The sequence below is a fragment of the Molothrus aeneus genome, chromosome 5 (genome assembly GCF_037042795.1).
Source record: "Molothrus aeneus isolate 106 chromosome 5, BPBGC_Maene_1.0, whole genome shotgun sequence".
In the NCBI taxonomy this organism is placed as follows: Eukaryota; Metazoa; Chordata; class Aves; order Passeriformes; family Icteridae; genus Molothrus; species Molothrus aeneus.
In genome coordinates, this window is record NC_089650.1 from 68,410,944 (window position 1) to 68,426,614 (window position 15,671).

At 40.5% G+C, this 15,671-nt stretch overlaps 1 protein-coding gene across 2 annotated transcripts in view; it reads right to left on the reverse strand.

Moving 5' to 3' along the window:
* The window catches only part of CHCHD3 (coiled-coil-helix-coiled-coil-helix domain containing 3), a 144,839-nt gene that overhangs the window by 114,975 nt on the left and 14,193 nt on the right, over positions 1-15,671 (reverse strand). For both annotated transcript variants that reach the window (XM_066550117.1, XM_066550116.1), the window contains exon 3: positions 7,637-7,721. In XM_066550117.1, coding sequence (XP_066406214.1) covers positions 7,637-7,721 — 85 coding nt within the window. The remainder of the gene's footprint in view (positions 1-7,636; positions 7,722-15,671) is intronic.

The following is a 15,671-nucleotide window of genomic DNA, read 5'->3' on the forward strand; positions in this document are numbered from 1 at the left end:
CAGAGCAGGAAACCTTGGAGAGCAACTCTGCCATTGCCAAACACCTTTTTTTCTTCTGAAAACAATGCATTTTTTACTGAAAACAATAAAACTTCAACAGGCTTCTAAGGCAGTTTGATACTTCCCAACTTGATAAACACTTTTATGCTTCCTTGGCATTTTGCAGGTAAAAATCACACACTAAACTTCCCTGCTTTGAAGAGCTGCCTGCCCAAAAAGGCTCCTGTTGGAACCCTGACTGCTAAAAATTTTAGATTTTCTATACTGACAGACACTGGCCCTCAAGAGAACACTGCGTTTGACCTAAAGCTGTAAAAAAAGCTTGCAAAATTGAATGATAAAACTAAAATTATGAGTGTATTGTTTAAATAAAAGTGTATAATATCACCTAATAAAAAACATAAGGTTAAAGTTTTAGAGTATAATAATATATATAAAACAAGATGGAAGTTTTAAAAAAAACCTAGTTCTTCTTGTTTACCTTCTTCTTCACTTTCTTCATGAGGTTAAATAATATTGTATAATTAAATAAAAAAAATCCACATTACGAGACACAAGTATTAAGTGTCTCATATTATTAATTATTAAGTTAAAAGTAAAAATAATCGAAGTATCATTTCTTAGTTTATCCTTAAAAAACCTTATAAAAATGAAATATATCTCCATTTTAACTTATTAGAGTTAAATACTACAGAACACACAAATTATAAAGAGTGCAATATAAATAAGAACTAACAAACATCTGAATCCAAATCTTTTGCTGAGTGTGAGATCAGACAAGGGAAGTGTCTGCTGAGAGAGGGGGGAGGAACTCAAGGTGGGATGTGAGGCCAAAATCTCCCCAGCCCTGAGGCTGAAGGGGCCCTTTGGCACTCCAAGGGTTTGTTTTTTTTTTTAATTTCAGATTTTGAAGTTGTTATTATAGTTGGGTTCCTCCTAACTATATTATTATTGTTGTTATTATTATTATTATTGTTGTTGTTGTTGTATTAAAATAATATCATATCATAAGACTATATTATTATTATTATTATTATTATTATTATTATTATTATTATTATTATTATTATTATTATTATTATTATTATTATTGCTGTTGTTGTTGTCATTATTATCCTCACACAATCCATTAAATATTGGGGTTTGGATTTTTTTTTCTTTTGTTGAACTGGGTTTTTTTTCTTTTTTGAGGTTGGGATTGAAGGTATTTGAGACCTTAGTTTGTGTTTAGATTTAGGTGTTTATTATTTTTATTTATGTTATAGTTTTATAGGTAGTGAGTTCTGCAGTTCTTCATTAGTAAGGTACAAAATGATTAACAATCTTTTGTTATAAGGTCTTTTAAGGTTAAATTATTTAATTAAGAAATTATACTTAAATTATTTTCACTTTTAACTTAATAATTATTCACTGGGAGTCTGCAATGCAGATTTTTCTGTCTAATTACAAAATACCACCCAAACCCATGGAGGAGAAGGAGAAGAAGAAGGACCAGCCCTGCCCCCAAACCTGCATCTTGCTTTATATCTATTCCTGCATTCTAAACCCTTAAACTCTGAGTTTCCCCGCTGTGATCTCACACACTCCTGTCCAAACTGCACACCCACAATCCCAGTTCCATCATTCCATTCTGGAAGCTTCTCCAGGCCTCAGGGCAGTGCAGGGTTCTCCTGGGGGTCAGTGCCTGGCAGCACAGAAAAGTCTGAAATTCTCAGCAGCCAGAACTCCAACACAAGGAAAAAGGGTTTAAGTTTTTATAAAACCAGTTTTATAAAATAAAAATCCCCTCGGCATTCCTCGATGTGATTATCAACTGGGATCTCTGGTTTGACCAAACCAGTGCAGCTTCTCTTACCAGGAGATATTAAACTCTTATTTTTGAGCTCTCCTATATCAAAACAATTATCATCACTTTTACTGCTTTGGAGTATTCCCAGCTTTTCCTCTGACTGTCAGCAGCAGAGAAGATGGAGTTTTCCAGACTCTTTCCCCACTTAATCCAAACAATACCAACAGGTCCCTGTGGCAGAACACAAAACAACAGCTATTTCCTAAAAAAGGAACTTTTTGCTCCCCCTGAGGACAATCCTCCAAGAAAAAGCAGGTTTCCCAATTCAACATAGCTGATTACTTGGGAAAAAAAATATCATTTAGGAGGAAAAGAATGCTTTGAAGAAATTTTCATCACAATTAATTAGCTCCCCATATGAACTAAAGATACATTAAGATGCTCCTCATATCTTTAACTCACTGAAATATAAAATTAATACTGTAAAGAAATCCATAATTTTATTTTCCCCCTTGTTCTCCACACCTGTGCCAGGAAACTGGAATAAACATGTCATTACACCAGAAATCAATAGGAAGTTTTAGAGTATCCACTAGCACAGAAAGGTCAAGCCCCAGTATTGATTTTAATATAACAATTTTGGTTTGCAGTTTCCCAAAGGTTTCTTGTCCAATACTCTTCTTCATTCTTCTCTCACTTTACATTTCACTGGTGAATTTGTTCTGCACCAACACTCTACTCCAGGTTTACTAAGAGCTCATCATTTATGCAATGGACTGCTGAGACACGACAAAAAAAAAAAAAGGTTGGGGGGAGGCACTCAGAGCATCACTGAAACCCCAGAGTGATGAGCAGTTATCTCCAGACCCTCCTTGAAGCACAACAACAAAACAACAAATAAAAAAATCTCCTGGCTACAACTTCAATAACCCATCACAGAGCAACTCCATGCACCAGGGCGGAGTCAAAGCTCATTTACAGTTTAAAAAGATTCCTCCAAACAGATGAGGATGGCAAAAACAGAGGCTGAAATCAGTTGTCCAGCTGGTGACAGATAAAATGTCACATCCTCCAGAGCCCAGAGAGCCACAGAGAACAAAACCCAGCACTTCATTCCCAGGGAATGTGTCTTAGGTTGAGAGATGTGGCTGGGGCTGTGTGTTCCATCCCCATCTGTCAGAGCTGGGGCAGTTCTCTCTGTTCATGGGGCAGTTTTTTCTTTATCTCTCCCACAGCCAATCCTCCCTCCAGGAGATCTCTGCTGTCCATGGCCACTGAGTGTCCCTGTAGGGCTGATCCAATCCCATCATCCCATGGGGAGATGCTGCGCCCAGGGGAGGAGCCAAGCATTCCTACCTGGATCCAATCTGAGGTGCTGGGACAGCACAGCAGCCTTTGCCCAGTGCATTGCCAGAGGAGCAGCTTTCTGCTGCCCTGCATTGCCAGAGGGAGCCCAGGCCCATCTCCAGCAGCCCTGGAGCTGCAGAGGAAAACTCCCCCCTTGTGCAGGATCCCTGCTCCAGCAGAGCCACAGCTGGCACTGCAGGAGGGCTGAGCCCCCATGGGATGGGGCTGTGCCACCCCCTGACACACAGGGGGCACCTCCTGCTCTCACTCTCACAGTGGGTTGGTTTCTTTATTTGTACTATTGCATTTGTATTTTAATTTTCCTAGTAAAGAACTGTTATTCCTGCTCCCATATCTTTGCCTGAGAGCCCCTTCATTTCAAAATTATAACAATTCAGAAGGAGGGGGTTTGCATTTTCCATTTCAGGGGAGGCTCCTGCCTTCCTCAGCAGACACCTGGCTTTCCAAACCCACACACAACGCTCAATGAGTTCTCGTCTGCATTACTCAAGGAAAGGATTTTTCAAGAGAAAAGTTACCCAAGTTTGACCACCTGCTCACAGGTGATGAGATGGCAGATACACATAAAAAACTCAATTATCAAAAGCCACCAGAGAATCCTGGAATGGTTTGAGTGGGAAGGAGCTTAAAGCTCACCCAGTGCCACCCCTGCCATGGCAGGGACACCTCCCACTATCCCAGGCTGCTCCAGCCCCAGTGTCCAGCCTGGCCTTGGACATTGCAGGGATGCAGGGGCAGTCCCAGCTGCTCTGGCAATTCCAGCCCAGCCAGGAATTCCTCATTGCCAAGATCCCATCCCTGGCTGCCCTCTGGCACTGGGAGCCATTCCCTGGGTGCTGTCCCTGCAGGCCTTGGCCCCAGTCCCTCTGCAGCTCTCCTGGAGCCCCTTCAGGCCTGCAATGTGCTGGAAGCTCTCCCTGGAGCCTTCTCCTCTCCTCCTCTGCCATACCTTAAACACTTCTAGAGCAGAGCTGGCAGCAGAATTACTGTAGGGCCACCAAAACAAACCAAAGTCTATTTCTAAGCCTTTTCCTGCCTTAAAATTCCTCCTTCCAGCAGGAGTTTTCCTCTAAGAAAGAAGCCCTGGAATCAGAGCACGTCACAGGACAGTCCCAGCCAAAGTGCAGGGACAGATTTCTGGCACACCAACACCATTCCAGGGGTGAATGTACTGAAGACTTGAACAAAATACACTTCCTGCACTACTGAAGGCACTGCCATGCCACAGCAGCTTGCAAAAACACCTCAGTCTACATAAAATTAATATTTGCCCTGTGCCAAATCATATTGAACAAGTGGAAGCTGGGAAACACTCACCAAGCAAGAAACTGAACCCCGCCCAAATATCATTAGCCTCAGCTAAATGATTAGCAAAATAAAAAGTCTGAAATTTCTCTGATTTTCAGGGGTGGAAAAAAAGGCAAGTCATCATTCAGGAACGTTCAATTTCCATGGGAAATCACATCCACCACTTGCCTCTGAAGCAGTGGTTTGTATATTTTAGTGGAGGAATCCAGCACTCTGATGAGCTTGGCAGTATCTAAAATTTTATCATTATGCTGATGATAGAAGTTGTTCTTTTTGCTGCCTCAAAATACTTTTTACTTTGCCTGCACTTTTCATTTAAAGCAAACTTGAAAAACAGATTTACTGAGCACCATCAGTATGGTGGAGCCCAACAAATGAAGAGCTTTGTATCCAAGGACAAAGTTAATGGATGGAGTAGATAAATTCTGCTCTCTGATGGGAGAAGGAAATTTAGTTATTTCCCCAATGCCTGTTCTCAAAGCCATGACATTAAAAATTTCCTCATTTTCTAGGGAAATTAGAAAAAAATGCTAAACATTTGCTGAGCTTGTCTAGAATAAGCAGAGAAAAGGCAAAATTGAAATCATCACCCACTGGTCCATTGAGTTGTGTGGATTTCTCTTATTTATTATTCAGAATTCTTCTCTTAATTATCATTTATTACCTGTCACCACTGTCAAGTTCAAGTTTTTGTGTCCATCCTCTCACTTATATGTTCCCTTGAGTATCACCCTAAGACTGCAGCTCTGCCACATTAACTGCTCCCAGTTACTGTTGCAAACTCTACAAATTCTGTTGTAAATCAATGATCAGCAATTTTCTAAATGAACTTTCCAAAATGAAAACGCTTTTCAGATGAAACATTTCAAAATGTTAAAAAACCCAAAGTGAGGAACAACAGTTGGGTTGAGTAAAAGGAAGAGTAAAGGGGAATCAATGCAGAATTTTGGAAATATATTCCAGGGTGGGTCTAAATCACTATTTTATTAATTATTCCAAGTCCTGTTAAATAGAAGCTGTAATTCATATATTGTTAGAGAGTTGATGGCATTAAAATACAATTTAAGAGTCATTCTTCAGCTCTAATCCCCAAAATAAGCACAGATTGTAACTTTATATAGCAGCCCATCTGTACTGTGGAGGGATGTGTGAATAAATAATTTAGCTAGAAGTTCAAATTAAGATTTCTTCCCTTCACAGTCTGAAATGAGTAAAAGACATTTTGCAATCAAACCCAAATGTGCTCATCCACTGCTCACAGAACAGCACCAAAATCAGCTATTAGGCAGTTGGAATCAGACAAACAAACAGTCCAAAGTTTCAGATATTTTTTATGTTGAAATGTTATTTCATTGAAATATTGGGGAAAAAAACCCTGGTTTAGAGAAAGAAGTGAGAATATAAATATGTAAAATATACCATCCATGGTAAAACAATCCATGAGATGAATATAGAGGTAAAAAAGTTAATTTTGATGTTACATCCCAACAGGATTTCTCTTAAAATTAGCAGGTTATGAAATGAAATTGTTAATAAATCACAAGTGCAAGGTCAAGAAGCTTAACTGTAGAGCTGAGGGTTTTGTTCTGTTTTCCAAAACAGCATCAATGTGTTTGGATTTATATCACAAATTACTACAGCTTATATTCCGTGTTTCTATTAGCTGGAACATTCTGCACATGAAAGACAAAAGAATTTACCTGAATAATGTGAGTTTCTTGAATGCTTTTAAAACACAAACCTCCACCAGAATTCAGCCCATAAAGACTTTAAGTTTTACTTATAGAAAAACATCTGCATCTTTTACAGTTGTTTCATCCAAGACAAAAAAACCTCTATGCTCTGTTAAAACCAGATTTTTATAATTGCAAATACTGTGTAAAAATGATACTAAAACAACCAAAAACAACTAATTAAATAAATCAGAACTGGAAAAGAATTGAAGCTGTGAACAAATTTTGATCTTTTTCCTTTCTTTATCATCATCATCATCAATTTACTTTGATATTTTACCCCATCTGCTCCCTCCCTTTCACAGACCAAGGCACAACCCCTGCAAGGAGAATTCTGGAAGGTACTGGAAGTGTCACATTAGAAAATGCTGAAGTTGCAAACCAAATATTTCCAGATTTTAATCCCATTTAGCTGAAGTCTTGAGCATTCAAAAAGCTCCAAAATAACCCAAGTTTTCCTTCCAAAGCCCAGTTGAGGAGAGGGGGGATTTCACTGGAAGTTATTGATTTCCTTTATTGCTGATGCAAAAAAAAACAGAAAAGCCTGATTTTTTTTTTTTTTTCCCTGGGACATTAATACAGTCCTATCTAATTATATACTCCATCAACCTAACTCAATTAAATAACAGAATGCTGGGTAGGAAACAACTGAGATCTATGCAGACAGTTGAAGTAGTACTAATTACAGCCTAATTTTTTTTAATCCATCATAATGAGCCTTTCTTCCCATTCTCAGTGGAGGACAGTGTGGAATATTTGTATTTGTACTGAGTGTGTTTGTGTTATCTATTTACAACAATCACTGAAAGGAGAAATCAACACAGAAGTTCAGCAGATAGCAAAATTTCTAAATTTAAAGAGGAATTTTTAATTAGTAATGATGGCTCTGATCAGGCTTTCAGAATCACTGCAACCTGTAAGAATAAAACATGCCTAAGAAAGGAATATTTCAATATACAGAGAGGAACCAAAAGAGTTTTACTGGTGTGAACTGGTTTAATACAGTATATTACATATTCAAAGTACCTCAAAACATCCTGGGCATTCCAGAATTCCCAGAAAACTCCAGAATTCCCATTTCAAGGTACTTTTGCTCAGGCCCTGGGGTCACAGGGACCCCACCCTGCTCTGTCTGTGCAGCTCAAAGTGATTATTTGGGCTCCAGAGAAATCAGCAAAATTGAGCTTAAAAGGCAGCAAAAAAAGCCAAGCTCCAGAGGTCAAAGGGGATTTAGAGCAACAGTTTGGATCAGCTCTTACAAGGAAATTCCAGCTCATTTGTTGTTGAACATGGATTTAATATCCAAACCTGCTGCAGCCCCCTGAGCTCTCACAGGCAGTTTGTGCACAAAATTCAGTTATTTCCAGTAAGCAGATAAATAAAATAAAAGCATTAAAGGCAAGCTTGTTTGAAATATTGTTATTATTAATGAACCAACCTTCTCTTCTGAGCTTCAGAGTCTCTCCTGGCTCGTTCCAGTGCCAGTTCCTCAGCTATTCTTTTCTTCAGCTCTTCATCACTAACTGCAATTAAAAGAAAATTCAGTGAAATGTTAACAGAACACAACTCATCCCCAATTACAGAAACAACTGCATAATACAGTGCCCTCAATTGTTTATTTGCTTTTTTTCCTCAGAGCAGTTGGAGTTGCTTTCTTGTGGTTTAACCATCTTTGAAATTTTAGCACGCCAGTGAGCCTTTAAAAAACTTTCTTATTATACAGCTTTTCAATTAGTGCAATCTCTCAAAAATTAAACAACATGGACTGTACATTAAATTAAGTATTTTCTTCAGAAATATGGCTTTGTAAAGTAAAACTATGGGGATGACACAGAGACATAAACAGTAAAGTCATAAAATGAAGCTTTTTATTCATATAGAACCAAAATAAGTATTTTTGTGTAACAAATCAAGTATTATCAGATGCATTTTACACAACAAAGCTCTTACAACATCCTAAATACTCATATCTCTAGATCCTACAGAAAGATTTTGCCCCAAATTCTCCTGATTTTCATCAAGATCTGGAAAGAATATTTCCTTCACTTAGATTCTGTCAGATCTGGTAAACAACAAAAAAACCAGGGAAGCAACTTCTTCAAGAATACAAACAGAGGGAGAAAAGCTGGAGAGCCACAACCCTACAAGGCTGAAAGACATCTCCAAAACCACCAAAATCCAGCTTAATCCTAATCCTGCCTGGAATAAAGCCTGATCTACACCAAACTGAAGCTGTGCCATGCTCTGGATTTCCAGAAAATTCCCTCACTCCCGCCTCAGATCCCCCTCCATGAAAGCCCAGAGTTCCAGGATAGGATCCCACCCCAAAACACCCAGGAAAACAGAACTGCTGAACCCCAAAAAGGGCCATAAAAACCCTGCACAGGAAAATCAAGCCCAGGGAAATTCAAATTCATTTTTAGGCTCCGGAGGGTCTCTTGTGACCTCATGTCCAGGAGCTGGATTTATCTGCAAAGATTATCCAAAATCATTATCCCACATTTCTGTTCTAGTTCAGCCTCCCTGCAATTCTGCTCACGCTAAAGCAGCCTCACAAAAGGGTTTTATGAATGAATGAAGCAGCTTCATCAATTTTATGGGAGTTTTGGCCAACTAATCCAGTTAGAAATATCTTTGGAAAAGCAGCAGGAATCGATATCCATCGTGCCAGGCGCAGGAAATGCTGAGATCACAGAAACAGAGGGAAAAGTGGGGGGAAACTTCGAAATTACCACTGAGACCCCAGCCTAAAAAATATTTTAAAATTAAAATTCCAAGGGAAATATGAACCTTTCCACAGATCTCTAGCAAAAAGCTGGGTGAAAAAGGAAACCCCCATTTTATTGGGATTATCTTGATTGACATAACATTAATTATCTTGTTCACCAGCATCTACAGAATGAAATTTATGGTTCTGATGTACAAAAATGAGTACAAGAACTCCAACAGACCAGAGGATGGTTTATGTCATAATGAGGAGGGATTCAGGCAGCAGCCAATAAAGACATTTGACCTGAACAATCAATTAGGCTGCCCATCGATCAGGCAAATACTAATAGAGAATAAAAGTGGAGCTATAGATCATTCAATGGAATTATTGTAAGATGTAATTGGGTAGCTCCCAAATGGGAGCTTTATGATGTTTCAGTTACAAAAAAAAAAAATAATTAAAAATTGTAGTTCTACAAGGAGGAGGGATTTGTTCTAGGGGAAAAAGCATTTAAAAAAAGAAAAGGGAATTTATTTGAGAGAGGATCAGGAAAAGAGTGTTTAACATTAAATGTTAAATAACATTTCTGATGGCCATCTCTGCTCACACAACAGGGCATTAAAAACATAGAGCTGACCACTGAAATATTAGATAATATTAAAGCTGGGGGGTGCAAGACTGCTAAAATATTAATATATTAATATTATTCTATTAAACATTAAATTATTATTGCATAGCCATTCCCACCACCACCCTCTTTAACACTAGAAGTTCCTCAGGATGCTGAAACCAGTGTCAGCTTCATCCCAGAGCAAAGTGGGAGGATTTTCAGGTACATTTACAAGGTCACACCTGAACCCCAGGGCTTCCCCTGCTCCTCCAGGAGGACAAACCAAAGTGTGAGGTGAGTGTGAGAGTGCACAGCTCCCATCACAAACCCATCTGTGAGCTGGGCAGTGAAGGGAACACACTGCAAACACCAGGAACAGCTGCTCTGGCCCCTCAGCACACCCAGGGACGGGTGTTTGATGGGCAGAGTTCTCCTGGGATAATGGGAATGGAAAAACACCTGGGATAATGGGGATGGGCACCCCCAAAGAGACTGCAGAGATGCCTTGAGAAGGCTGAGCTGGAGCAGAGGCTGGGCAGAGTTCCAGGATAAAGCAGGGACTGATGAAAAGGATCTCCTCCATGGATCCACCTGGGGCAGATTCACAGAATTCCCAGAATCCCTGGCTTGGGAGAGACCTTCAAGGCCATGGAGTCCAGCCCAGCCCTGGCACCCAGTGCCACATCCAGGCTGTCAAACACACCCAGGGATGGGGACTGCACCACCTCCCCGGGCAGCCATTGCAGAACTTTATCCCCCTTGCTGGAAAAGCTTTTTCCTGCTCTCCAGCCTGAATTTCCCTTGGCACAGCTGGAGGCTGTGTGCTCTGGTTGTGTCAGTGCTGCTGGAGAAAGAGCCCAAGGGCAGCTGAGCACAGGCACCTTTCAGGAGCTGCAGAGAGCGATGGGGGCAGCCCTGAGTCTCCTTTGCTGCAGGCTGAGCACCCCCAGCTCCCTCAGGGGCTCCTCTCAGGCTTTGTGTTCCCAGCCCCTCTCCAGCCTCGCTGCCCCTCTGGATGCACTCAAGAGTTCAAGATGAACCAAAATGGCCCCAAAATGCACCAGTGCTCCTGGGGTCTCTCCCTGGGATCAGTTCTGCTCCATTTGCATCTTGCAGTTCATTGTCCCATTCCAGCTTCAGCCCCTGCAGTCCCACCCTGCTTGTTTTACTCTCTCCAGCCCACGGGGTTTGTGCTCCTGGGCTGAGATTTGGGTCATTTGTCCTTGGTGCCCAGCTGGAGCAGGAATTGTTTTGTCTCCCTGCTCTGTGCACAGAGCTCACCATCCCATAATATGAAGCTCAGACCCACACACTAAAGCAGCACAGAATGTGAAAAATAGAAAAGCTAAACCTGAGGCATCAGCACAGTGCTCTGAGAGGCACCAAAGTGCTCCCAGACACAGAATGTTTGTGCTGGGTTTGTGTGGGCAGGGTTGGGGCTGGGGGCTATGGGGGTGGTTTCTGGGAGCTCCCTCCACATCCAGAGCCAATTCCAGGATGGGCCCACCAGGCTGGGCCAGCCAGGAATGGTGGTGATGCCTCTGGGATAACGGATTTTAGAAGAAAAAAAAAGTATTGTGCAGCTGGACAGAGCAGAATGGAGCGAGAATATGAGAGGAACCCCCTGCAGAAACCCAGGAGCTGCTCCAGAGCTGACATTCCCAGGAGATTCCATGGGAATTCCATTAAATTTATTTTCTCTCCCCTCCCAGCTGTGGAGGGCACCGAGGGAGAAGCTTTGGTGGGAGTCTGGATCCACACAGGGTCAACAGTGATAAAATCCAGCAAGCTCCTGCCAGGATCTGGGCAGACCAAGCAGGGACTGTCCAGGCACAAGGAATTTTTGCCATTTTGGTGGCCTCTGGGAAACAGCACCCTGACTTTTCTTATTTGTCCACTAATTCTTCAGGCAAAGTTTGAAGGACAGTTTCTTCCTAAAATCAAACCTAAACCCATCCTCCTTCAGCTTAAGGCCGTTCCTCCTTGTCCTGTGCCCTTGTGGAAAAGCAGATTTCAACACTTCTCCATTCACTCTGCTCCAGAGCCCAACATTCCATCCATCCAACATCCTTTGGCAAACCTGAGAAAGGCTTATCCCACCACCTTTTTAAATGCCACAAGCCCTGATTTCTACTAAAAATATATTTATAAGGAGTTTACAAAGCCATTTGCTTAACCCTTTGTATGAGTGTGCCAAGCCATTTGCTTAACCCTTTGTATGAGTGTGCCAAGCCATTTGCTTAACCATTTGTATTTATTTTTATAAATATTTATTGAATATTTATTCAATATTTAATTTTTATTAATCTGAAGCCCACTCGTGCTTCAAAATCAGACAAATAAAGAACCAGAAAACCAAGATATTCCACAGGATCCAAAAGGTTTTTGGGTAGTTCCAAGGACAACGGACAGAGGAGCAAAAGGGACTGAAGCACTTCTCACTTCCCATCAGTTCCTGATGTTTCAGATGCATAAAATGTGCTTTGCTTTGGAATTTCAAAGGCCACCCATGAGCAGGATGGGAGCAAAGCTTCACATGATGCCAATTCTTGAGGAACCATCAGCAGTTTTCTCCTCCACATCTACAACAGCTTGGCACAGAAAGATTTTTACAACTCATGAAGTATTTGACTCCAACTCCTCAGCCTTTGTTAATCACAAGATCCAAATCCATACCTTTTTCCTCTCTCTCTAAAGCAGCAAAGAAACAATCAGCAGGATGTCAGGATTACACCCCGAGCAGTAAACAACAAACCTCAGGGAAAGCAGACACCTGCAGCCTCAGAAATGTTAGCCTGAGAAATCAGCAATGTGAGATGAACAAATTATTCAAATAACTTCCAGCCTGCAGAGCTGGGAATCTGCCCATTAGCCCTACATTTGGAAAAAAAAATACATTAATGCAAACAGCATTTAGTGGCAGGCACCTTCACTAAATTCTCTGGAAAGGGCAGGTGCATTAAGTTACTAATGAAGAGACACTTAGCTTTGATACAATCAAATGTCTTTTAGAAAATACTTAGCTAGGTAATGTTCAGATAATGAATTAAAACAAGAAAACACCTCACAAAAAATGCCCAAGTTCTGTTTTTCCTTCTAGTTAAGCTTGGCTGTTTAAAAGAAAAACGCTGTCCAGTGAACAGGACACCGGGAGGTTGTTCCAAGTTCTCCACATAATCTTTGTTTCTTCTCCAGGTTGAACAGCCCCAACTTTCTCAGCCTCTCTTTGTAGGAGAGGTGCTCCAGTCCCTTTATTAAATTCGTGCCCTCCTCTGGACTTATCCAACATAAGTTGGGTCATTTGTCCTTGGTCCCCAGCTGGAGAAGGAATTGTTTTGGCTCCCTGCTCTGGGAAGAGAGCTCACCATTCCATAATATGAAGTTCTGGGGGTGGTTTCTGGAAGATTCCTTCAAAAGGAAGAAGGTTAAAGGGAAAGAGAGGGTGTAAAGAATTAAAGAATATGAAATATTTGTCAGAAATGAGGCACCTCCACACCTCCTCCAGCACCGTGTTCAATCAGCCACACCCCAAGCCAGGATAAACTTTGCTAAAATCTCTTCCACTTCCACCAAAATTCATGGACTTAACCCAACAATCCTTTTGGAACACTTCCCAAACAGAGAACACAGCTCCAAGGTACCTCCCAACCATGGGAAAACTCCTTTTTGTGCTGCAAAAACCAAATCCCAGTGAATTCCTGCAGTTTCTGCCTTTCCCCTCTGGCACTGAAAACCAACATCTGGGCAGTCAAACCATGGATCCATCCAAGGGGAAGTTCTCCCATCCCTTGAAGTAGGAATATTTGGGACAGGGCACCTCAGGGCTGCCTTCAGCCCCATCATCTGCCTCAGCTGCTGGCACAGTGAGGGAATTCATGAAAATATCACCAGGAAAATTCCTGATTGTACCTTAAGGCTCAGAAATATTGGATCAGGAACCTCACGTGCCTGGTGCCTTCCCAGCTCACACACATCAGGGCTCTTCCACAATTAAAACCATTTCCCACCCACATTTCAACTCCAGATGTGTACACTTCAAACATTATAATATGCAAATAGCCTTGATTTATTCTTTCTGCCTAATAAAAGCTCTGGTTTGGTCCAGATCTAAATTCCACAGGCCAAAAATCTTCAGTAAGAACAGAAGGAATTGTTCCCTCAGACACTGCCCAGGGAAGCTGTGGCTGCCCCATCCCTGGAATTGTCCAAGGTTGAGTTGGATGGAGCTTGGAGCACCCTGGGATAGGGGAAGAGATAATTTCAATGTCAATTAAAGCTGTAGGAAATGTATTGGTTGTGTTTAAATCAGGTGGGAAGACAACAACACCATTAAATCTACCCTGCTTTCCTTAATTTTTAGTTCTCAAAGAGGACTGGATTTTCTGGGAGCAGCATAGAGGAGAAAATAAGAAATTATTCTAAAAAAATTGAGTGGGTTTCAAATACTGCTGTACCTGATCTTTAACCTTATAAATAACCCAAATTAGCCTTGCACTCAATGAAACAATAATGAACCATTCCTTCAGTGCACCAGCAGAAAGAAAACCCTAAAACCACTAAAAAAGTAATTTCTGTGCTTTAAAACCCAACATTTAACCTGCTGTGGGTTTCCTTAAATATTATTATTTTTAAAGAGCATTCTCAAGAATAAACTCTACTTTCAGATTCATACAATTTTAACTACCAACACACCCAGCAACTTTTCCACTGAAATTCCCAATTCCAGGCACTTCCTCCAATCAGGAATTCAGTACAAACACAGCTCCCCTCCAAGGACAGAAATTTTTATGAACTGTTAAATATTGGTAATGTGCAGAAATATTTCAGACGAGCTCATAGGCTAATGAAATACAAAAACAATGCAATTAAGTGCGCATAATTTAAAAATATTTAATATTTTACTTTCCAAAGGCGCTCTTGCATAGATTACATTCCCTATTTTCCAATGTAAATGTGGGTATCAATCAATTTATACTAATTTCAATTAGAAACAAGACAGTGCATGGTCTAGAAGAAACAAAACAAAGTCAGTTCTTATTATATTTGGAAAATTCTCCTTTCAATATCCCATTAATGTTGGGATAAAGCAAAATACACTGGATTTCTGAGGGGGCTGGAAAAAACAGGATGAGGAGGTTTTCCCCTGTGACTCCTTGAATTATGTTCTACCTGCCTGTGCTAACAGCTCTGTTTTATAAAAACAATTTGTTTCTGAGATTGACTCTACCAAAAATATGTGGGTTTGACATATTTTTGATAGTTTGAAATATCCTGTCTTGGAAGAGTTTAATTTGATAAACAGGTGACAGACACAGGGATGTTGTGCAAGAGAAAAAACATGAAATATGTTCAATACAACTCAAAATATGGGAGAGCCCATAAAATCAGGTATTTCCCACTAATAAGTGCAGTGAGTTAAAAAAAGCCAGTTAATATAAATTCCCCTAATTTTTAGTTTCTGCAGGAACTCCTGCTGTGTGGATAAATGATTGTGTGGAGTTTTAACGTGACTTTTTCAATTTTTCTCGATGCCCCTGGAAGGGAGGGAATTATTTCAACCAAACCTTTTTCATAACCCATCCTTCCCCCCCCGCTCTGTAATCAAATATAGAGATAATAACTTGTTATTTGAAGTCATTTTGCCCTCCTGTTAATTTAAAATAATTAATAAAAATAATGAAACAGAAGTATCAGACACCTTTAAAATACCATCCCTGCCTTCAACTGAATACAGCAGTGGAGAAAATTCCCATTTCACCTGTTTCAGTAATCCCTGCTCCACACACAGTGGAAGGCTTTTCTTGTGGAACACAATGGATAAAAGCATCAGGATTCCATAATTCAACATTAAAAAAATAATCATCATATTGTAAGCAACGATAAGAAGGATTTGATGATTCTGCTTTCAAGAGGATTAAGCATGTGGTGTCCTTTCAGGACAGTTTAAGTTGTCCACTTCCTGATCTTTATGGTTCAGAAGTTTATTGTAAAGCTATTTTATCTGACAGTGCAGGGAAATTTACTGGTGTTCTTTTCATCTTCTTGGAAAAAAAAAATCTGTTTTAAATTCTTTCACGTGTATTTCAACAAACTCCTTCTACCACTGCAGAGAACAGGGAAATAATTACGGATTTTTACGCGTAGCAGATAAGT